Here is a 22,787-nt window from a genome sequence, read left to right as displayed (position 1 = left end):
ACTTAAAAATATTTTGAAAACAAACGTCTACGGGACTTTGTACTTTACAAAGAAGATATTTGTAACATTTGTAATCATTTGTTCCAGTCTTAAATCAGGCCAATCTTTTCGAAACTGCAAGTAACACTTTTTAAAGGCAAATTTGGTTCGAAAACGAAATCACTTTAGGCATTTTATTGCAATATTTTGAAGATAATGCCTTTACACTGTTACTTTCACGATTAAAAGGAAACACACGATTTTTCCGGTATCAGAAAAGTGGCAAACTAGCATGCATAAAAAACACATGTCAGATGTGACAGTAAAAAAACTACCCCTGTCAGTCATTGTAGCATTATATAATGCATTCACGATCTTTTTAGACCAGAGTAGGCCATGTTTTTTTTTCTTTTTGTTGGCTACAATGACTGACAGGGGTAGTTTTTTTACTGTCACATCTGACATGTGTTTTTTATGCATGCTAGTTTGCCACTTTTCTGATACCGGAAAAATCGTGTGTTTCCTTTTAATCGTGAAAGTAACAGTGTAAAGGCATTATCTTCAAAATATTGCAATAAAATGCCTAAAGTGATTTCGTTTTCGAACCAAATTTGCCTTTAAAAAGTGTTACTTGCAGTTTCGAAAAGATTGGCCTGATTTAAGACTGGAACAAATGATTACAAATGTTACAAATATCTTCTTTGTAAAGTACAAAGTCCCGTAGACGTTTGTTTTCAAAATATTTTTAAGTGCGGTGTGCAACCGTTTCCAAAGTTCTGGACACCAAAGATGAAAACTTTTGGCTGATAAGCGGCAACAATTAGAATTTTATGCCGAAAGAACAACACTTATCAAAATTATTAAGTCTATGAGTTACAAACATAGAGAAGTGAACGATCACAAGACTTTATGTAAACAAAAACAATTTAAATTCTAAATTGCGGCACTTTTTAGTTAACGAAATTCGCCAAAGTTTGGTTTTAGTGTGAGATTCCATAACATAAAACCCTGGGTCAAATGCTAATTCGATCAAATAAACTTTTTTAAGGTTTTATGACTAGAATCAAGACTTGGCAGAAGTGCTTCTTGAGAATGGTAATTTTTTTGCCAATGGAATGTATCAGCAGTAATGTCTTCCATTCTGATTAATATTGCATTTGTTGAAAAATAATTTCAAAGTTTTAGATAAAAATTCAATAAAATTCTCAAGTTCTGAATGTTCGGTTCAAACTAGCAACAGAGGAAAGGTTTCAGACACAATTCATAACCAAAAAAAGGTGACAACTCCAATTGACAGAACGAATGTCAATCATTTTCAGGAAACTTTAGCTCGCAAAGGTTGACTACCAACCAAGTTACTAGATTTCCATGGCTTGCCGCGGTCTAAAAAGATCGTGAATGCATTATAGTCAAAAGTCTTAGAAACATATCTACGACTAGCTTTACAACTTTCGTCCTTGTCTGTTGCACGCATTCACTGGATACAATGTATACGTATCTCTCTCGCCAGGATGGAGAGTTTTTGATTGGCTAATTTTAAAATTTGACAACAGATTGACAACAATTATAATGTGTGACAGTTCAAAGCAAAATGAGTAATCCAACGTACTGTAACACAACAAGTTCTCTCAGCACCATGAAACTACCGACGTCGCGTACGACGTACGACGACAGAAAGTGAGTTCAAAGAGGAATTTTTGGCTCAAGACGCATTTGAACAAATTTGTGCGAGAATTGTCGAAACAGATTTTGTAATAAGTGTAGAATAGAAATGGTACAAATAGGGGCTAACTAGTGAAATAAAAATCAATGGAATATTACAACTGGCATGTTTCTGAACTAAATCGTCGTCTGTGGAGAAATTGAGAAGCAAAATATGAAAATTAACCACAGACTACAAAGTGCAAAGAAAGTGAATTATTATGCGATTAGCAGATGATTTATAATTGAAACGGAAGTCACCAAACATACGGAGAGGAAGAAAAACATGAATTTTGACGAAGAGAGAAAAGATCAAGATTCAATTGAAAGAAATATCCTAGTTAATAAAAATCCAAGGTGTACCTAACTAAATTGGATGAATGGAGAAATGTTCAAAGTATTGAAGAAAAATACATGAAAGCAGTAAAAAAATACATTAAAAAGGGACAAGTAGATTGTTGTGAACATCAAAAGAATATGAAGCTCAGAACTGGTTAACAAAATAATGGACAGCTCTAACGACAAGTAAGAACCGAAAGAAGAACACGCTAGGAAACCTGTGACATTGTAGCAAATAAGATTCTGTTTAAGATTTGGACAGAGGCAAAAAGGTTGACAATGAGTAGAAAGGAGTGAGTAAAAGAAGACCGTGGCAGATCGAGAGAAGACTGCGCTTTTTTCTTACACTCGGACGAGGAACAAAATCAAATTGATGTAAATAGTGGCAAATACATCTTAAAAGAGACTTTCTGCATTTTCTTCTTTAGAAGTCTGGGTCTAATGTAAAGTTTTCTATGTTCTTACAATTAATCTAGGCTGTTTGAATTAGCTTCTCCATTTTGCCAGGTTTCTCGTGTCAGACTAAAAAAGTGTTAGTCACACGTTGGTAATTTTGATTTTGTCATTAGTGTTTGACCTTAAACCTATTGAAAACTATGTTATGCACACTGAGAATTGTATCAATATCGTTTAATTGTGGAGCTATAAATGATCGGTTTTACCGCATTCATATTGTGAGAGTCTCCACTTGATGTAGAAGAGCTTCGGCCTATTAAGGAATGAAAGTTTCAACATTAAAAGACAGGAAAACGAAATCAAACTAGTGATGGAAGAACCTTGTCACAAAATTTAGCAACATACAAGAGAAATAACGTCTAAAACCTTTAAATTCACAAAACTTTGCATTCAAAGTTCTTTACTGACATTAGCTATGACAATTTGGATTTGCCATTTGAAATTAGAGTAACGATCTACGTCATGATCTCTGATTGGTTCCATCCTGACGAGAGAGACAATACTGCATAAGCGTATCAACGATAGCAATCAGTGCAATAGGTAGAGACGGAAATAAAAATTCTTGTTGCACATGTTTAGTGTAACGTATGTCCAAATTTCCATATGGTAACCGGATCTATTATTTTCCAAATCTCTGGGAACAACGTTTACACTCAACTGTCAACATCTTGTGTCACAAATGTCATGTGTCCTTTGGTTTGTTTTTAATTGTAACAAAAGTCTTACTTGGTGAAATTGTCGCTTTGTCGCGATGTTAATTAACGGTTTCTGGTGTCCATAAAGTGCAGCATGCCTCAGTTAATCAAAATTGACCTTTATACGAGTGAATGAAGTGACATTTGAAATTTTGGTGTAAACGTAGTTTGCCACTGCGCCGTTACAATTTTGAAAACTAACGTGATGAAATAGCGCTTTTTTCGTAAATTTTAAACACAATTTGCATTACATTTAAAATAAAAATCCAAACATTTGTATACCACAATCATGTTGGAAAAAATCTCAATTTGCAAATATTTCGGCAAAAACTCAAAAATCGCTAAAAATTATACTTCTTAGGCGTCGCGACGCCAAAACTATCGATGATAAAAACAAATTTTTTAGTCAGCTTCTAAAGCTTTGTCAACTATAGGTAAGCGCATGCAAATTTTTAAAATTATATTTTTAAAATTGAAGACAATTTTGGGGGTGAACACAAGTGTTGCCGGACTCTGTAGACTTAAGTGTAAATAGTTTATACTGACCCAGTAACTGCCGATTTGAACGATTGCAGTGTTGCACGAAATTTCGGTGTACCGTCGGCTTGCGCAAGCCTTCGGATTACAGCGAAACGTCATAATCTTACAGCAACGATTGCCGGTCTGAAGACGACGTCAATTTAAGTACTTGTTTTTGTATTTTTTTTAATTAGGTTTTGGTATTGTGTTACTTTTGAATACATATATTTGTCCCTGATTAGATTCTTTTTCTTTTTTCGTTGTTGTTCGGGTAAACTACACCGAGTACTTCGAATCCGGGTACTCGCAAGTCGTAGTAGGAGGATCCTGACGCCCTCAAGAATATCGGGTCGGTGAGTTTTAGCGAACCCACCCAGACTGAGCTACCGGCGTAAATTTGTCACCAGCCGGCCCGAGCGACTTTGGTTTCTTTTATTTTGCGTGACATATACAGGGTCCGGCAACACATTGTGTGTCCACCCCCAAAATCGTCTTTAATTTTAAAGTTACAATTTTGAAAATTTGCATACGCTCATAGTTGACAAAGCTCTAGAAGCTGACGCAAAATTTTTTTTTGTATCACGGTTTGGTTGGCGTCGCGACGCCTAAGAAGTATAATTTTTAGCCATTTTTAAGTTTTTGCGGAAATATTCGCGAATTCAATTTTTTTTTCAACATAACTGCGATACAAATATCTGAGTTTTTATTTTAAATCTAATGCAAATTGTGTTTAAAATTTGCGAAAAAAACGTTGTTTAATCAAGTTAGTTTTCAAAATTATGACAGCGCAGGGACAAACTACGTCTACATCAAAATTTCACAAGTCACTTCATTCACTCTTATAAAGGTTAATTTTGATTAACACGGGCATGTTGCACTTTATGGACACCAGAAATCGTTAATTAACATCGACAAAGCGACAATTTCACCAAGTAAGACTTCTGTTACAATCTAAAGCGAGCCAAAGGATAGATGTCATTTGTGACACAAAATGTTGACACATGGGTGTAAACGTAGTTCCCAACTTTGACGTAATGAAATTGGAAACTAACTTGATAAAACAGCATTTTTTTCTCAAATTTTGAAGACAATTTGCATTGAATCTAAAATAACAACTGAGATATTTTTAACAAATTTATATTGAAAAATAAATAAATTAGGGGTTGATATCACAAACCCTCACAATTAACTAAAATTACATTTTTAAGGCGTCGCGACGCCAAAACTATCAGTGATAAAAAACAAATTTTTGCGTCAGTTTCTAGAGCTTTGTCAACTGTAAGCGTATGCAAATTTTTAAAATTTAATCTTTAAAATTAAAGACGATTTTGGGGGTGGACACAAGTGTTGCCGGACCCTGTATAGTCAAAAATAAATTAGGTGGCTAAACACATTTTTTTTTAATGGAACATTTTAGATGTATTATAAATGCTATTTTCAAGCTCTTTTAATGTTAATTGACACTATAAGATTGTATAGAAATGTTAGAAACAGTTTCTAATCTGAACGCAAAAGTGTTTGTTTTTGCCATAATATTTTTATTCACGTAAGATTATTGTCTAATTTTTTATCTACTATAAGATATGAAAATCAACCAATTTATTATCCGTGTTTTTAGTGCTTGAGCATTATCATTATCAGACAATTTATAGTAAAGTTTGCGATAACATCACATACAGTTCTTAAAAAAAATGTAATCTTTTAGATAATGTTAGAAGAAATTATTTAAGGACTTAATAAAACCAAAAGGCCAAACTTCAAAATAAGCTTTAATACCTTGCTGGTACACTCTTGAGTCATTACCAGTCATTAACCAGTATCGTTCGATGGTACAGACGAAGTGCCTCCGGTCATGGGTCCCCGTACTCCCGTGGTCCTGTGGCGGTACTCGCTGGCCTAACTCGTGACCCGATGAGTCCCGAATAATTGTGGCCAACGCCCTGGTCCAACAGGAACGGACTGGGATCAAAAGGGGCCCGGTCAAACGGACGCTAACAATAAACTTGTCTAATTTTTTATCTACTATAAGATATAAAAAATCAACCAATTTATTATCCGTGTTTTTAGTGCTTGAGCATTATCATTATCAGACAATTTATAGTAAAGTTTGCGATAACATCACATACAGTTCTTAAAAAAAATGTAATCTTATTTTATCTTGTCATGTATTATTTTATAATGATTAATAAATATAAAATATAAAATATAAAATTGTTTCCTATACTATCTAGATACTTATAATTCAATAAAGATGTGGAAGTATTTTAGAGATACTGAAGGATTATTCTAATAAATATTAAAATAGTATTAAAGGAGCTAAATATAAATTTGAAAAAAAAACAAAAAACTGGAAGGGATAAATTCGACAAACAATGCCCATTTTCTTATTTAAACAATTTTTTATTCTCTTCTTTTCTAGTCATGCTCTCTCGTGCTTATCCACCTCTGCACACTAAAAATCAGCGTTAGGTACCTTAATTTTTTCATCTTTCCTTTCGTTACCTCTTTTAGTCTTCTCCCAACCAATAAATGCCCCATTTTTCTTATTTTCAGCCTCCAACCAATCTTGCAACGGTTTGAAGTACTCAATAAGAGCACTAGCGTCCATTGTTCTTTGTCCCGTCACGATTTCAATAGCGTCTGGCCAAGGTTTAGACGCACCTAGTTGCAACATTTGTCTAAAAAATAGAGTTTAGTGTATTAATTTCGCCCCATTTTGTTGGTACTTGAGAGCATTCCCGGCGTTGGTATTCTGGTAAATGTCGCACTCGTGCAGAGGCTTCGAAGGGTTGTTTGCTTCGTACTGCCCAGCCTTCTCACAGAGGGCTCTGTGGAACTGAAATTGGACAACAAAACTAACGAAGTATCTAAAATATGAAACGTGAAGTAGAAGCAGTGGTACCAACCAAACAGTACCTAATGTATGATATGTCGGCAACAGTATGGAATTTGGCCGCAGGATCAAAATCCTCCTCGCTTCGATCAACTGGGGGTTCTATCCCTTGGTACTTCTCCCTCAACTCCCACCACTTGCAATTGTACTCGTCTGGGGTGATTTTCCCCTCAAACACCCCCCATCTCCACAAATCCATCACGTACGCGTAAGGAATAAAAACAATTTTCGTCAACCCGATCTGGAACAAACTGTTTAAAACATTGTCCGGATCGTCCGTCCCGGACTTCAGAAGCCCAATCTTCCTAAGGTGCTTCCTCGACTCCACTGAAAGAGCAATCAGATCACCGATAGCCTCGTGGAAGCCACCGTTGGCGCCATTCCTGAAAATCGACGGGAGGTGCTTGTACTGGAGGAAGTACTCGACGTGTCCCATTTCGTGGTGCGCTGTGATGAAGTGCTTCAAATTTATCTCAGTGCATTGTTTGATTCGGAAGTCTTTCTGGTCGAAGAAATCCCACGCGGTAGCGTGACAAACCATCTCTCGATCAGAGGGCTTCTTCAGAATGGAGCGTTCCCAGAAGGTCTCCGGCATCTCAGTCAAATTAAGAGACTTGAAGAAGTCTTCAGCGGTGCGGAAGATCCGCTCGGGGGTGTATTTCTGCGAACACGATCTCAAGAACTGTGTTAACTAGAGAGTGATCTCACTTGGTTTTGGAGCTCCAGACTCAAATCCTCTTCTTGTTTCTCTGGAAAGGGCAATGTAAATTTCGAAACGCTCCTCCAGTTCTGCGCCCACATGTTTCCCAGGAGGTGTGCAGGAATCGGTCCTTTCTCTGTCACCACGTCTCCGAACTTCTTCCTTAAGTGGTACCGTACGTACGCGTGGATTTGAAGGTACAACGGTTTTATCTGCTCCCAGAGTGCATCAATCTGATCCCTGATCTTCGGGTCTTCGAAATCATCCAACCACTGCTCTGCATTGTTCGTAAAATTGTTCAAACGAGCTCCTTCGTTCGACAAATCGACGTACTCTTTAAAGTGGCGTCGACAGTGAGGACCAACAGCATTCCTCCATTCCACCCAAACGTGCTTCATTTCTTCGGGGTTCTGGGAGGTTGTAAGAATTTCGGTTAGTTCCGGTTGTAAATTTAGATCGCATTTCGAAGGGTTGGCAAAAGCACAGATTTTTGCTGTGGAGTAGATTCTTTGCATGTCGCTGGTGATGTTGTTGAAGAGGTTTAGTTTGTCTTCGGGGAGGGCGTCGTGTCCCAGTTTGGAGTACATGAGAAATTGGCGTTGGAGTTCGGGGTTTGATAATGACTTCCAGTCGAATTTGAGGACTTCGAGCCAACTTTTCTTGCGTTGTTTGGCTACCTCGGCCGTTACAGCTAACTGAGCAAGTGGAAAGAGTTTGTTAATTTCAACACACTGTATATTTACCTGATTCTGCAAATTAGCATCAGTTATGTTGGAAGCGTACGCCCATTCCGCCACATTGAGTTTGTGCTGTCCTTTTTCATTCCTTTTATCAAGAATTTGCAGAAAGTCTCTCGCTTGCGTGTCTTCAATTCCACCACAGGCGACACTTTGGTAGAAGAAGAACAGAAGAAACAGAAGGCTACTTGGATATGCCATCCTGTAAGAATAAGAAGCAGCTTAATAGTGCAGGAATTTATAATAAAAAAAACTCGTAAAAATGAAAATCTGTAATAATATGGCACTAATAAATGCAGTAATAAAAAATCTCGTAAAAGTTTTTCATCTCATAAAGTAGTAAATCATAATTGGTATAAACAACGTTGTTTGAAGACCTTGAAGAATTGTGTTCGTGGAAAAAGTTTCGATTTTCAGGCATGTTAAAAGCCAGAAAGTCTTAAGAGTTCTTCAGAAAAGTTTAAAGATTCTTTGAAGTTTATTCTGAGGGAATTCGCTGAAGATTCTTCAAAGTTTTTTGACAGGCTACTTAAAAAAAAATTTAGATTCTATAAACATCCGCATCTCTTAGTAATTTTAAATGTATTATTTAAATTTATTAATTTAAAATACAAACTGAACAAATACGAACTGTTCTCAGTATGTTGATGAACGAGCCTAAACACGCTTGTGAAACAAAGGAAAATGAATAACAAAATTAGAATAGTGTTTGTAGATAACAAGTGTTGACTTCAAGAAAATGAAATGATGAATTTCTTATTCTATCTTAAATACTTGTTTAAAAGAACAAAGTAAAATAAAATAGAAAGAAATGTATCTATATGTATTAATATTGTATTATTAATGTTTGATGATGATATCAAACCGATTTTAGGCTTAGATAGTGATAGTGATAAGCAACCAATTATTAACACACTAGAAACTCGATTTTGTCTTTTATGAATTTATGCACATGTTCTTTCACCTTTTGTCAGATCAAGCAGATAATTCATTGTCTGAATCAATGTTTTTAATCTTATCAATAATCTGTTTATCACTCTAAGTTGTTTGCAACTTAATTAATCTCGCATTTAAGTTTGATTGCTGACATTTGATGGAATTAAATATTAATTTTAATTAAAGATGTAATTTTTAATTTCTAATTAATTTTTTAAAACAATTGATTATTCTAATTCATGTTCATTTTCTTCATACAATTTACTTTTGTTGCTAAAAAAATAAATTTTAGAACAATCAATTTAATTTTATAAATAATTTTATTAATCCCCGACTTTTCTGTTGTTCCTACTTGGTCTTTAGGATTACAATCCCTTACTTACCTTCAGTGACAAAGGAACTGGAAAAAATTTTCCAGGATTTAGACCTCAAAGTAGTTTTTACTTTGGGTCCAAGCCTCCAAAGTCTTCTAGGTAATCCTAAAGACCAAGTAAGAACAACAGAAAAGTCAGGGATTTATGAAATTAAATGTAAAGATTGTGATCAGAAATATATTGGGCAATCAAGAAGATCAATTTTATAAAGGTTCAAAGAGCATCAAGCTTATCTCAAATTTGAAAGGTTCGAAAAATCAAGCGTTCCCCAACATGTTTTTGACAATGACCACCACATTGATGAAAGTTGTCTTCGTTTAATTAAAAATGTAAATAATTGTAAATTTCTAGACATTTATGAAAGTCTAGAAATATTTAGGAATAAAAATGTAATAATGAACGGCCTCATCCCCACCTCCTCCCTCTACTCTCTTCTACCTGCGCCAAAGGGGACGGGTCGACACGCTTTTAGTATATAAGGACGAATTATTTGTTAGTTTTTATACTGCTGAAAAGGCCAAAAGCCTCACCAGCAGCCAAATAGAATGTATATTTTAAGAACCCGATGTAAAAACCCAAAAACCTAGAAATAAATGTATTTAAAGTTAGTTTTTATTTTAATCATCGCTCTGATGATGGTACCATTGCTGTCGAAACGCGCGTCAGCATTTTTTACGAAATTTGGTATAATAAATTGTATTTTTGATAATTTTTGTCAACACCAAGATTTGACCTAATTTTATGATTACTAAAATATTTTAAAGCCGGTTCTGGTAAGTTCAGGCAAACCATGATTTATTGTTGGGACACGCGCTTGCCGATAAGGGGTGATACTTGACGGTCAAAATTTTTATTAGTGCAATATAGCCTTATACTTTTTGGGTTACTTTACTTCAGTGCTATTAACGCGTTTTTTAAAAATTTAATTAAAAAACGCAAAGTTTTAAGTTTTCCTCGCGATTAAGAACTCGAGAGCTGTTATTAAATAATATATCATTGCTTTGCGTCAAAACTAATATGACTTTTTACTTGCAAATAATACTCTTTCTAAACAATTTTATACAACTCGTAGCAGTAATTTTGGAATTTTGAAAGTTTAGATATTACTTTATTATATGCTAAACCACAATCCAAATTAAGTAGATTTTTTTGAAGTATCGGGATAGTCATTTAAAACCAATTTTAATCTCTAACGATAATAATAAATCAAGTTGCGTTGTTTGTCGTCATAAGTGTTGTTTTGAACAAAAATTACGTAGATAAGGTGTGTTAAGTTAAAGTGAATCTGTCCAGTTTCCGCGCACTGAGTCATCACGATCTGACAACTAACTTTTCTGTATTTTTCCAAATAGCAAACTTCCCAAATTTAGTTCTAATAGCATCAAAATTACTAAAGTTACAAATTTAACTAGAATATGTCAGAAATATTCGTTCGCCTAAAATATAAAATTTTAATTTTATTATCCTTTCGCTTTATAATTTTGTAACTTGGCATAATTAATAAGCATGTCTGAAATAGCAATCCTTTTAAATTTAGTGTTTTTAGATCATTAAAATAACGAGAATTACAAATTTAACTAGAATATGTCAGAATTTTTGTTCTCTCTAAAAATAAAAAATGTTTTTTTTGCTCTATAATTTTGTAATCTTTTACAACTAATAAGCATGTCTAAATTAGTAATCCCCTAAAATTTCCTTCGAATAGCATTAAAAATAGTTCCGTCAAGTTTGAGCATCATACATCGCAAAAAAATTTCAAACATATGCCATAATTTTGTGCTAATTAATTCTGTGCCAATTTGTGCTACAATTTTTAAATTCTGTGCTCTTTTTGTTTTTGAGTTATTTCAAAAAACGTACAAAAAATAGTAGGCAACTCAAAATACAGATTTCAACGAATTTTCTTTGAAAAAGAGTCAAGTTTAAGCATCATGCATCGCGAAACATTTTTAGTAATATGCCATAATTTTGTGCTAATTCTGTGCTGATTGATAGTGGAATTTCTAAATTCCTGTGCTCTTGAGTTATATTTAAAAATGTACCAACAATAGTAGGCAACCTAAAATACAGATTTTAACGAATTTGTATTTTGAGTTGCCTACCATTTTATATCACTTCATGTGTATATTCAGCACAAATTGGCACAGAATTAGCACAAAATTATGGAATATGTTCGAAATTTTTTGCGATGTATGATGCTCAATCTTGACGGACCTATCAAAATTACTCAAATCAAGTACTAATACTAAATATTTAGCTTAATATAGGCAACTCAAAATACACGTTTTTACATCAGTCTACTTAGAGAAGGAAACTTCGAATATGTCTCCAGCTAGTACTAAAAAAATATTTTTTAGGCGACTTTCACTGAAAATGAAATTTTTAGGCCTTAAAAGCGGCCTAAAAGTGAGTCTTTTCTGGCCGCAAACATTTTCGGCCGATCTATGGTGGCGCCATCTATCCATAGTTTTACATATTACATCAAGATACCGATATTACCCTCAATTTTATACTTATTTGGGTAAAATCAAATCGACAAACTGCTGTAAAGTGCAACAAAGACGTGTTGAATTATTGAAAATGAACATGTCTAGCAGTGCTCCTGCAACAACATTAAAAAACACATTAAACCTAATTCATACAAATTGTCAAGCTACACGTGCTGAAACTGCAAAGGTAAATAAAGAAAATATGAACTTTTCTCAAGGATTCATAAATATTTACAATTATTTAGATGTTATAATTGATTAAATCAATAAATCATAAATAAAAATTAATTAACTTGTAAATTTAATGATGTCGCCTAAAAAATCTTGTGTGTAACACGGCCAATAAGTGCCATTTTGCCCTCGCCTTCTTTCTGGCCTCAGCTAGCGCCTCGGCCATTAAAAAAAGACTCGGCCAAAAAAGAACCACTTTTTGGCCTTGGTACACAAATAACTATTTTTTTGTATTATTCTACCCATTGTTTTAGAAAAGTCAGACCTCATTATTCACAAAGTGATCTTCAATTTGTATATAGAGTCCATCTATGGAGTGTTCCAATTAAAGTACGAAAGTCGACTATATACAGAAAGACAATATAACAGAAATTACCACAAAAAATTGAATATTTTTATTCGATTTGTAGTACTCGCTTCTTATTGTCGTCAAAATTCCAAATCCCCACTATTTGTAGTTTTAAAGAAATAGTCAACAACCCCATTGCGAACCATCCTGTATACCCAGTATAAAATTTCACAAAATACAAAAATTTTGAACCATTCCTTGAATTAGCCTCGTTCTCACCACAAACCTCGTTCGTGTCGAAACTCAAATCCCAACCATGGTATAATGAATACCCACAAACCATGACACGAACCTATCAATGACATGACCCATTGCATGGTACTGCGTACCATCCCAACCAGAAAAAAAGTGAAACCTCATCAGACTCGTTATAGTTAGACAACCGAGATAAGTCGAGACCTTGGGACAGTCGTCGGTCAAAGAACCACCAAAAATCTCCACGCGACATTTTCTTTCCCATTACGGCGGTTTTCACACCTCCCAAGGTGACTCGATTCGCATCTCTTTCGGAGAAAAAACCAGTTTGTGATGAACCACAGTGTTGCACAGAAACGAAAAACTGAAAGTAACGATAAAGTAGCGAAACTGTAGGGTTTTTCAAGGTTGTGTCGCTGCCGTGTTTACTGTGTTCGAATTTTTGCCGAGATAAAATAATCGCGTCCTTCGTCTTGGTAATTGATTTCGGTTTCAAAACGATAAACTCATGACACTAAAGTGACGAAATTCCGTCAAAAGTGGAATTTTAGTCATGGGCGTCGCTCTTTACCCATTTCGCTAATAGTCGCGAGTGAAAGATTAGTTCTTGGTGACCAGCGGTCGTTGGCCATCCCAACCGGTCTTGACGGTGTTGTTATAAAACAGAAGATAACTATTAACTGTGATTCACCACGCAGTGCTGCAACGCAAAACGTAAGTCCTCAGTCGTCTTTTGACCACCGAAAATCGCCGTTTTGCGTGCAAACGTCTCCAAGGTCTTGCTGTAATTTGACGGTTTTTGTCGCAGGATGACAAATCGAGCACTTCTGGTGTTGTTGTTCCTATTTGGGAATGTCGCCGCGACGGATCCTGAGATCGAAACTGAGGAGTTGAGAGCGAGGGACTTTCTGCAACTTTTGAATAAGAAGAATGAAGAGGAGCAGAACAAACTCACGTTGGCGCATTGGGCGTACGCTTCGAATATCACCGATGCGAATCTGCAGAATCAGGTGAATATACAAGGTGTTGGAATTAACTAATTTACGAAATTTATTCATTTTATTGACATTTTTGTCTCGAAAAAATTTCAAGAAAGAAACGAAATTTTGCTCCCGCTTTGGTTCGTTTTTCTCGCTTGAATTGAGTGAGAACGAGTTATCATTTTTGCATGCATAGACTAAAAAAATAAATTTTAGAATTTTTTACGTCAGTTATAGAAAATGTATTTGTGGAATATAATAGCCAAAGAAATATTGTTTTAGGAAAAAAATATCTCATTGATGTCACTTGACGCCATCTACTTTAAAATGGCGACTAAATGACAAATTTTAGTTTTTGTCTTGAAAATGAAAATGTCTGAAATCCGTCTCTGTTTTTTAAACAGAGTGTCGAGAGGTCAAAAATAATAATCTTTTCACATTTCAGCGTCTCAGCGTCAGAATTACCAAAGTTACAAGTCCGAATAGAAAATTTTGGAAATTTTGAGCTCGTCTTAAAAAATAAAATTTTTACAAACCGTCTTTGTTGTCCAAAAAATTTGAAATTTTGGACAGGCAAACAAAAGGTTAAAAAAAGTAATGTGTTCAAATTTTATTGCTTTAGTGTTAAAACTATCAGAATTACAACTCCGAGTGAAAAATATTAATAATAATTTTTGGCTCGTCTTGAAAACGAAAATTTCTAAAATTCGTCTGTTGCTCAAAAAATTTGAAATTTGGAAGAAACAGTCGATAGGTCAAAAACAGTAATTTTTCTAAATTTTGTTGCTACTCGGCTAAAATTACAAAAAGTACAAGCCCAAATGGAAAATTTTGGAAATTTTTAGTTTGTCATGAAAATATTTTTTTTTTTAAATTTGTCTCAATTGTTTAAAACATTTAGAATTTAGGACATTCTTCTAGAATTGAAACTACCAAAATTACAGGTTTGAATTGAAAATAGAAATTTTTAGTTCGATTTAAAAAAAGAATTAAAATTCGTTTCTGTTGCCCAAATATTTAAAATTTTGGACTGGCAGACAAGAGGTTAAAAGTAGTAATGTTTTTAAATTTTATTCTTCTAGTGTCAAAACTGCCAGAATTACAAGTCCGAGTGGAAAATATTGAAAATTTTTGGCTCGTTTTGAAAATAAAAATTTCTAAAATACGTCTCTGTTGCTCCAAAAACTTGAGATTTGGGATAAACAGTTAATAGATCAATAGTTTTGTTTTAATTTCATTGTCTTAGGGTTAAAACTGCAAAAAGGACAGGCTCAAATAGAAAATTTTGAAAATTTTTAGTTTGTTTTGATAATGAAAATTTTTAGAATCCGTTTGTGTTTTAAAATTGAAATTTGGGAAAGACAGTCGGCAAGTCAAAAATGGCAATTTCTCTAAATTGCATTGCTCCATCGTTAAAACCACTAAATTTACACGTCCGTATAGAAAATATTTGAAATTTTTCGCTTGTCCTAAAATCGAAAATTTCTAAAATCCGTCCTAAAAAAACTTGGAATTTGAGACAAACAGTCAATAGATCAAAATTCGCAATTTGTTAAAATTGTTTTGCTTTAGAGCCAAAACTAAATAAAATACAGGCTTAAATAAAAAAATTTGAGTTTTTAATTCTGCTTGAAAATAAAAATTTCGAAAATCCGCCTTTGCTGCCTAAAACAACTAAAATTTGGAACAGAGACTCAACAGGTCAAAGTAAGAATTTCCTTTAATTTTTAGTGTCCAAGTGTTAAAATTAGCAAAATTACAGGTCCGAATGGAAAATATTGGAAAATTTGGGCTTGTATTGAAAACGAAAATTTCTAAAATCTGTCCCTATTACTTAAACAACTTAGAATTTGGGACAGATAGTCAACTCGTCAAAAATTGTAATTTCTCAAAATTTCATTGCTTTAGGGCTAAAACTACAAAAAGTACAGGCTCAAATGAAAAATTTTGGAAATTTTTAATTCATTTTCATAATGAAAATTTTAAAAATCTGTTCCTGTTTCCCAAAATAATTGAAATTTGGGACAGATCGTGGGCACGTTTTAAATGGTAATCTCTCTAAATTGCATTGCCCTATTGTCAAAACCATCAAAGTTACAGGTTCAAATAGAAAATATGCGAAATTTTTTGCCCTTCTTAAAATTGAAAATTTTTAAAATCCGTCCCTGTTGCTTAAAAAACTTAGTATTTGACACAAATAGTCAACACGTTAAGAATAGCTTCTTTTAAAAATTTCATTGCATTCGGGCTAAAACTACAATAAGTGCAAGCTCAAGTGAAAAATTTTGGAAATTTTTAGTTTGTTTTAATAATGAAAATTTCCAAAATCCGTTTTTGTTTCACAAAAAAATTTAAATTGAAGACAGACAGTCGGCAAGTTTAAAATGCTAATCTCTTCAAAAAACATCATTATAGCGTTAAAACCACCAGAGTTACAGATCCGAATCGAAAATATTAAAAAATTTCACCCGTCTTATAATTATTTTTTTTTAAATCCGTCCCTGTTGTCTGAGAAAAACTTGGAATTTGGAGTAAACAAGTTAATAGATTAAAAACATTAATTTCTTAAAATTTTATTTCTTTAGGGTGAAAACTCAAACAATACAGGGTCACATAAAAAAGTTTGAAAATTATTAGCCCGATTTAAAAATAAAAATTTTTAATAGTCGCTTCAGTTGCTCAAAAAACTCGAGATTTAGGACAAATAGTTAATAATTGCCTAAAATTTCATTGTTTTAGGACCAATATTACAAAAATTACAGGCCCAAATAGAAAATATTTGGAATTTTTAGTATGTTTTGATAATGAAAATTTCTAAAATTCGTTCCTGTTTATTAAAATAATTAAAATTTGGGATTGGCAAGTTTAAAATGGTAATCTCGCCAAATTTCATTGCTCTAGCGTCAAAACTATTTAACTTACATGTCGGAACGAAATATGAAAATTTTTAGCTCGTTTTGAAAATGAAAATTTCTATAATTCGTCTCTGATGCTCAAAAATTTTGGGATTTGGCACAAACAGTCAACAAGCTAAAGCTAGTAACTTCTGCAAATTTTATTGTTTTAGCGTCAAAACTAGCAAAATTACAGATCCGAATAGAAATCATTAGAAATTTTTAGCTCGTATTGAAAACGAAAATTTATAAAATTCGCCTCTGTTACCTAAAAATTTAGGACTTAAGGGACCCATAGTTAACAGGTCAAAAGTAATAATTTATTTAAATTTCATGGTTCTAGCGTCAAATTACTAAAATTACAAGTCTCAATGCAAAATATTGGAAATTTTGAGTTCGTCTTGAAAACGAAAATTTCTTAAATCCGTCCCTGTTGCCCAAAAATTAAGAACTTAAAGGACACATAGTTAACAAATCAAAAGTAGTAATTTCTCTAAATTTCATGGTTCTAGCGTCAAAATTACTAAAATTACAGGTCTCAATGAAAAATATTGGAAATTTTGAGCTCGTCTTGAAAACGAAAATTCCTAAAATTCGTCCCTGTTGCCCAAAAATTAAGAACTTAAAGGACACTTAGTTAACAGGTCAAAAGTAGTAATTTCTCTAAATTTCATAGTTCTAGCGTCAAAATTACTAAAATTGCAGGTCTCAATGCAAAATATTGGAAATTTTGAGCTAGTCTTGAAAACAAAAATTCCTAAAATCCATCCCTGTTGCCCAAAAATTAAGAACTTAAAGGACACATAGTTAACAGGTCAAAAGTAGTAATTTTTCTAAATTTCATGGTTCTAGCGTCAAAATTACTAAAATTACAAGTCGCAATGGAAAATATTGGAAATTTTGAGCTCGTCTTGAAAACGAAAATTTCTAAAATTCGTCCCTGTTGCCCAAAAATTAAGAACTTAAGGGACACATAGTTAACAGGTCAAAAGTAGTAATTACTCTAAATTTCATGGTTCTAGCGTCAAAATTACTAAAATTACAAGTCTTAATGCAAAATATTGGAAATTTTGAGCTCGTATTGAAAACGAAAATTTCTAAAATCCGTTACTGTTGCCTAAAAATTAAGAACTTAAAGCCTCATTTCCACGGTCCGTTCTAGAGAGAACAGAATTTGATTTACGATGGAATTTGAGTTATTGCACCATATTTTGCGGTCAGAAAATTTGCAAATCCTATTGCACCCTTGGTTTACAATCCTCTGTTCCGATTCGGGCGGACAAGCTGGTTGAAACGCTGAACCACACCACACAAACTGCTACATTTGGTGATAACCAAACAGTTTTAATTACTTCAATTCTTTTAATTTGAACACTAATTTTTTATCATAATGTTAATAAGGTAAATAACACATATAAATGTGGATTAATTTTAATAAAGATGGTGATAAATGTAGATGAACGTACTTATTTCCTGCATTGAAATTTACAGAATCATAGTATGAAAACAGGCGTGAATGAATGCAGGTATGTAGGTAGGTTTCTTATCTCTGTGAGTGGATTAACCCTTTTGAAGTAACCGACAGGTAGTATTTTTGTGGATTTGGTCCGACTTATTATCTGAAAATTTGAATTTTTAATTTCGTTCTATGAATTGAATCTAACCTACAATACAAAGTTTACTGCTTCAATTGAACGAACTATCTTGTCTGTTCGACATCGGTTCGGCGGACATTTCAACACAGAACAAAACATAGAACGCCCAGAATTGATGTTAAAATAACTTTTCCACCAGTAAAATAATGTCAGGAATCATCAATTTAAATCCAGTAAGATTTTATTTATTCCTACTTAACGTGAAACAAAAATTTTGAAATGCATTGTTAATTTAAAGTTTTCTCCAAAGGAGCGGTTAATATCAATGATTCTGTGCGTTTTGTGTTGAACTGTCCCGTGTGTTCTGTCCTGGTTCTGCGTTGAAATGTCCCCCGAACCGATTCTGTCTTGGTTCTGTGTTGAATGTCCGCCGGACCGATGTCGATCAGACAAGATGGTTCGTTCATTTGAATCAGAACAGAATGTTTCTGAATTTATTTCATTTTCATTTTATTTATACTTCAAGTTACCTCTTACGTGGATATGTCTGACAAAATTAAAAATTCAAATCTTCAGGTAATAACTGATCAAATCCACAAAAATACAGACCTGTCGGTTATTTCTAAAGAGTAAATCCACTCACAGAGATAAGAAACCTACCTACCTGCATTCATTGACGCCTGTTTTCATACAATGATTCTGTAAATTTCAATGCAGGAAATAAGTACGTTCATCTAGATTTATCGCCATCTTTAAAATTCATTCACATTTATATGTATGTGTTATTTAGCTTATTAACATTATAATAAACAAATAGTGTTCAAATTAAAAGAATTGGAGTAATTAAACTTGTTAGTTATTATCAAATGTCCGTGCGGCGGTTCGGCGTTTCAACCAGCTTGTCCGCCCGAATCGGAACAGAGGATTGTAAACCAAGGGTGCAATAGAATTTGCAAATTTTCTGACCGCAAAATATGGTGCAATAACTCAAATTCCATCGTAAATCAAATTCTGTTCTCTCTAGAACGGACCGTGGAAATGAGGCTTAAGGAACTCATAGTTAACAGGTCAAAAGTAGTAATTTCTTTAAATTTCATGGTTCTAGCGCCAAAATTACTAAAATTACAGGTCTCAATGAAAAATATTGGAAATTTTGAGCTCGTCTTGAAATCGAAAATTTCTAAAATCCGTTCCTGTTGCCTAAAAATTAAGAACTTAAGGAACTCATAGTTAACAGGTCAAAAGTAGTAATTTCTTTAAATTTCATGGTTCTAGCGTCAAAATTTCTAAAATTACAAGTCGCAATGCAAAATGTTGGAAATTTTGAGCTCGTCTTGAAAACGAAAATTCCTAAAATCCGTCCCTGTTGCCCAAAAATTAAGAACATAAAGGACACATAGTTAACAGGTCAAAAGTAGTAATTTTTCTAAATTTCATGGTTCTAGCGTCAAAATTACTAAAATTACAGGTCTCAATGAAAAATATTGAAAATTTGACTTTTTGTACATTTTTATTCTTTGATTTTATTCTTTTATTTCTATCTTAATATTCTCTTATATTTCTTTGCATTTATTAGAATACTTGGATTTTTTACATTATTTAACTTAAATTGTTTTGATTGTTCTTCCTCTATTTCTTCAAGATTATACGACAAATTTTTAAATATATTTATTTTGAGTATTTACAAATTTTATTAAATTCTCTCTGTTTCTAGTTAACAGTAAGCGCAGAGGTGGCCAAAGAGCGCAAGAAAGACTGGCTGGAAGTCCTCAAATTCAACTGGAACACCTTCTCAGACCCCGACCTCAAACGCCAATTCAAAAAATACTCCAAACTCGGTTCCGACGCCCTCCCCGAAGAGAAACTAAACCGCCTCAACAAAATCATCAGCGAAATGCAGAAAATCTACTCCACAGCAAAAATCTGCTCTTTCGACAACTCCTCCAGATGCGATCTAGCCCTAGAACCCGAACTAACCCAAATTCTTGCCAACTCCCGAAACCCCGAAGAACTGAAGCACATTTGGGTGGAGTGGAGGAATGCTGTCGGTCCTCACTGTCGACGCCTCTTCGAAGAGTACGTCGATTTGTCGAACGAGGCGTCGCGTTTGAACAATTTCACCAACAATGCTGAAGAGTGGTTGGAAGACTATGAAGACCCGAAGATTAAGGAGCAGATTGAGTCGCTCTGGGAGCAGTTGAAGCCGTTGTACCTTCAAATCCACGCGTACGTGCGGTACCACTTAAGGAAGAAGTATGGAGATGTGGTGTCGGAGAAAGGACCGATTCCTGCACACCTCCTGGGGAACATGTGGGCGCAGAAGTGGAGGAGCGTCTCGAAGTTCACTTTACCCTTCCCCGAGAAGAAAGACGAGGATTTGACCCAGGAGCTCCGAAACCAGGTGAGATCCGTCTTGAACTAACACGGATTTTAAGGTGGTGTTCGCAGAACTACACCGCCGAGCGTATCTTCCGCACCGCTGAAGACTTCTTCAAGTCTATTAACTTGACGGAGATGCCGGAGACCTTCTGGGAGCGCTCCATCCTGCAGAAACCCACCGACCGCGACATGGTGTGCCACGCCTCAGCGTGGGACTTCTACGACCGGAAGGACTTCCGGATCAAACAGTGCACTGAAGTGACTTTGGAGCACTTCATCACAGCGCACCACGAAATGGGACACGTCGAGTACTTCCTCCAGTACAAGAACCAGCCGGTGACTTTCAGACGTGGTGCCAACAGCGGCTTCCACGAGGCTGTCGGCGATCTGATTGCTCTTTCAGTGGAGTCGCGGAAGCATCTTCGGAAGATTGGACTCCTGAAGACCGAGACGGACGATCCGGACAACATTTTGAACAATTTGTTCCAGATCGGGTTGGACAAAATTGTTTTTCTTCCTTTCGGGTACTTGATGGACCTGTGGAGATGGGGCGTGTTCGAGGGGAAGATCACCCCAGACGAGTACAATTGTAAGTGGTGGGAGTTGAGGGAGAAGTACCAAGGGGTGGAGCCTCCGGTTAACCGAAGCGAGCAGGATTTCGACCCTGCGGCCAAGTACCATATTGTCGCCGACGTACCATACATTAGGTACTGTTTAGTTGGCACCACTGCCTCTACTTCACGTTTCTTTTAGATACTTTGTCAGTTTCGTCGTTCAGTTCCAATTCCACAAAGCCGTCTGCGAGAAGGCGGGGCAGTACGAAGCAAACAACCCATCGAAGCCTCTGCACGAATGCGACATTTACCAGAACACGGACGCCGGAAATGCTCTAAAGTACCAACAAAATGGAGTGAAATTAACACACTAAACTCTCATTTTCAGACAAATGTTGCAACTAGGATCGTCTAAACCTTGGCCTGAGGCTATTGAAATCTTGACGGGACAAAGAACAATGGACGCTAGTGCTCTTCTTGAGTACTTCAAACCGTTGCAGAAGTGGTTGGAGAGTGAAAATAAGAAGAACAACGCGTTTATCGGTTGGGAGAAGTCTGAGAAAGGTGAGGAAATGTTAGGGGAAGAATGTTGACTAAACGATGATTTTTAGTGTGTGTTGGTGCACAAAAAGACGAGAAACATGATTAGGAAGAAGGTAATAATAAAGATATGTATAAATAAAAAGAAGAAAAGTTTTTGTAGTGTTTTTTTATGCTCTCCCTTTCTTTTATAGTTAGTTTTCCTAAACGAAATGTGCATGAAATCCTCAAAAGTCGTCAATAAATCACCTAAAAATCGTATAAAATGACGATTTTTGCTAGAAACGCACGATTTTCAAACATGCATTTGCAAAGAACTGGAAGTTTTGAAAGAGATCTAACTGCTGTTTATGCAGAAATCCAGCGAAAATTTTTAAAATTCCTTCCTGTTGCTCAAAAAATTTGAGATTTGGAAGAGAAAATTAATCGGTTAAAAACAGTAATTTCTCCATATTTCGTTGTTTTAGGGCTACAACTACAAAAAATACAGGTCCAAATAAAAAATTTTGAAAATTTTTTGCTCGTCTTAAAATTGAAATTTTAAAATTCGTTTCTTTTGCTCAAAAATTTTGGGATTTGGGACAAACAGTCAATAGGCTAAAAACAGTAATTTTTTCAAGTTTTATTGCGCTAGGGTCAAAAATAGAAAAAATACAGGTCAAAATAAAAAATTTCGAAAATTTTTAGTTTGTCTTAAAAATAAAAAATTTAAAACCCGTCTCTGTTGCTTAAGAAACTTCGTATTTGGGACAGACACTCAACAGGTCAAAAGTAGTATTTTCCTCACTTTTCATTGCTTTAGTGTCAAAACTACCAAAATTACAGATTTAAATGGAATTATGAAAATTTTTGGCTAGTCTTAAAAATGAAAATTTCTAAAATTTGTCCCTGTTGCTTAAAAAATTTGGGATTTGGCATAAACGGTCAACAAGTTAAAAATAGTAACTTCTTTAAATTTCATCATTTTAGCGCCTAAACTAGTAAAATTACAGGTTCTAATGGAAAATATTGGAAAATTTTTGTTCGTCTGAAAAACGAAAATTTCTAAAATCCGTCCCAATTGCCCAAAAAAATTAGAATTTGGGACAGATAGTCAACACGTCAAAAATAATAACCTCTGCAAATGTCATTGCGCTAAGGCCAAAACTAGAACAAATACAGGCCTAAATAAAAAATTTTGGAAATTTTTCGCTCGTCTTAAAATTGAAATTTTAAAATTCGTTTCTTTTGCTCAAAAATCGTAGGATTTGGG

At 34.5% G+C, this 22,787-nt stretch overlaps 2 protein-coding genes across 3 annotated transcripts; one reads left to right on the top strand and one right to left on the bottom strand.

Annotated features, from left to right (window-relative positions):
• Positions 1-6,075: 6,075 nt before the first annotated feature.
• Positions 6,076-8,220, bottom strand: LOC148176619 (angiotensin-converting enzyme-like). Its single transcript, XM_088035154.1, has 6 exons — positions 8,026-8,220; positions 7,291-7,977; positions 6,606-7,243; positions 6,416-6,556; positions 6,192-6,367; positions 6,076-6,141 (listed from the first exon to the last, which is right to left on the bottom strand). Exons 1-6 carry the CDS (start codon positions 8,218-8,220, stop codon positions 6,125-6,127), a joined length of 1,854 nt encoding a protein of 617 aa, XP_087891280.1. The 3' UTR covers positions 6,076-6,124.
• Positions 8,221-12,913: 4,693 nt separating this feature from the next.
• On the top strand, positions 12,914-21,691 carry LOC148176618 (angiotensin-converting enzyme-like). 2 transcript variants are annotated; one of them, XM_088033862.1, is made up of 7 exons: positions 12,914-13,307; positions 13,402-13,603; positions 19,777-20,463; positions 20,511-21,148; positions 21,195-21,335; positions 21,384-21,559; positions 21,607-21,691. In XM_088033862.1, the coding sequence occupies exons 2-7, from the start codon at positions 13,403-13,405 to the stop codon at positions 21,642-21,644; spliced, it is 1,881 nt and encodes a 626-aa protein (XP_087889988.1). In that variant the 5' UTR covers positions 12,914-13,307; position 13,402; the 3' UTR covers positions 21,645-21,691. The 2 variants fall into 2 exon arrangements, with proteins under 2 accessions (XP_087889988.1, XP_087889987.1); XM_088033861.1 differs by having other exon boundaries at positions 12,914-13,603.
• The last annotated feature ends 1,096 nt before the right edge of the window (positions 21,692-22,787 follow it).

Source organism: Gnatocerus cornutus, chromosome 4 (assembly GCF_029298725.1).
Source record: "Gnatocerus cornutus isolate USDA-ARS CGAHR chromosome 4, icGnaCorn1.1, whole genome shotgun sequence".
NCBI classification, from domain to species: domain Eukaryota; kingdom Metazoa; phylum Arthropoda; class Insecta; order Coleoptera; family Tenebrionidae; genus Gnatocerus; species Gnatocerus cornutus.
The sequence above is the reverse complement of the archived record's forward strand: the minus strand, read 5'-3'. Positions and strand labels throughout refer to the sequence as shown.

Excerpts from the sequence above, each read along its gene's own strand:
- LOC148176619 (XM_088035154.1), bottom strand. The coding sequence starts at position 8,220 with ATGGCATATCCAAGTAGCCTTCTGTTTCTTCTGTTCTTCTTCTACCAA. Across the intron at positions 7,244-7,290 it reads GTCTGGAGCTCCAAAACCAA|AAATACACCCCCGAGCGGAT; the intron begins GTGAGATCACTC and ends TCGTGTTCGCAG. Across the intron at positions 6,557-6,605 it reads GCCGACATATCATACATTAG|ATACTTCGTTAGTTTTGTTG; the intron begins GTACTGTTTGGT and ends TTCATATTTTAG.
- LOC148176618 (XM_088033862.1), top strand. The coding sequence starts at position 13,403 with ATGACAAATCGAGCACTTCTGGTGTTGTTGTTCCTATTTGGGAATGTC. Across the intron at positions 21,336-21,383 it reads GACGCCGGAAATGCTCTAAA|ACAAATGTTGCAACTAGGAT; the intron begins GTACCAACAAAA and ends TCTCATTTTCAG. Across the intron at positions 21,560-21,606 it reads TTGGGAGAAGTCTGAGAAAG|TGTGTGTTGGTGCACAAAAA; the intron begins GTGAGGAAATGT and ends GATGATTTTTAG.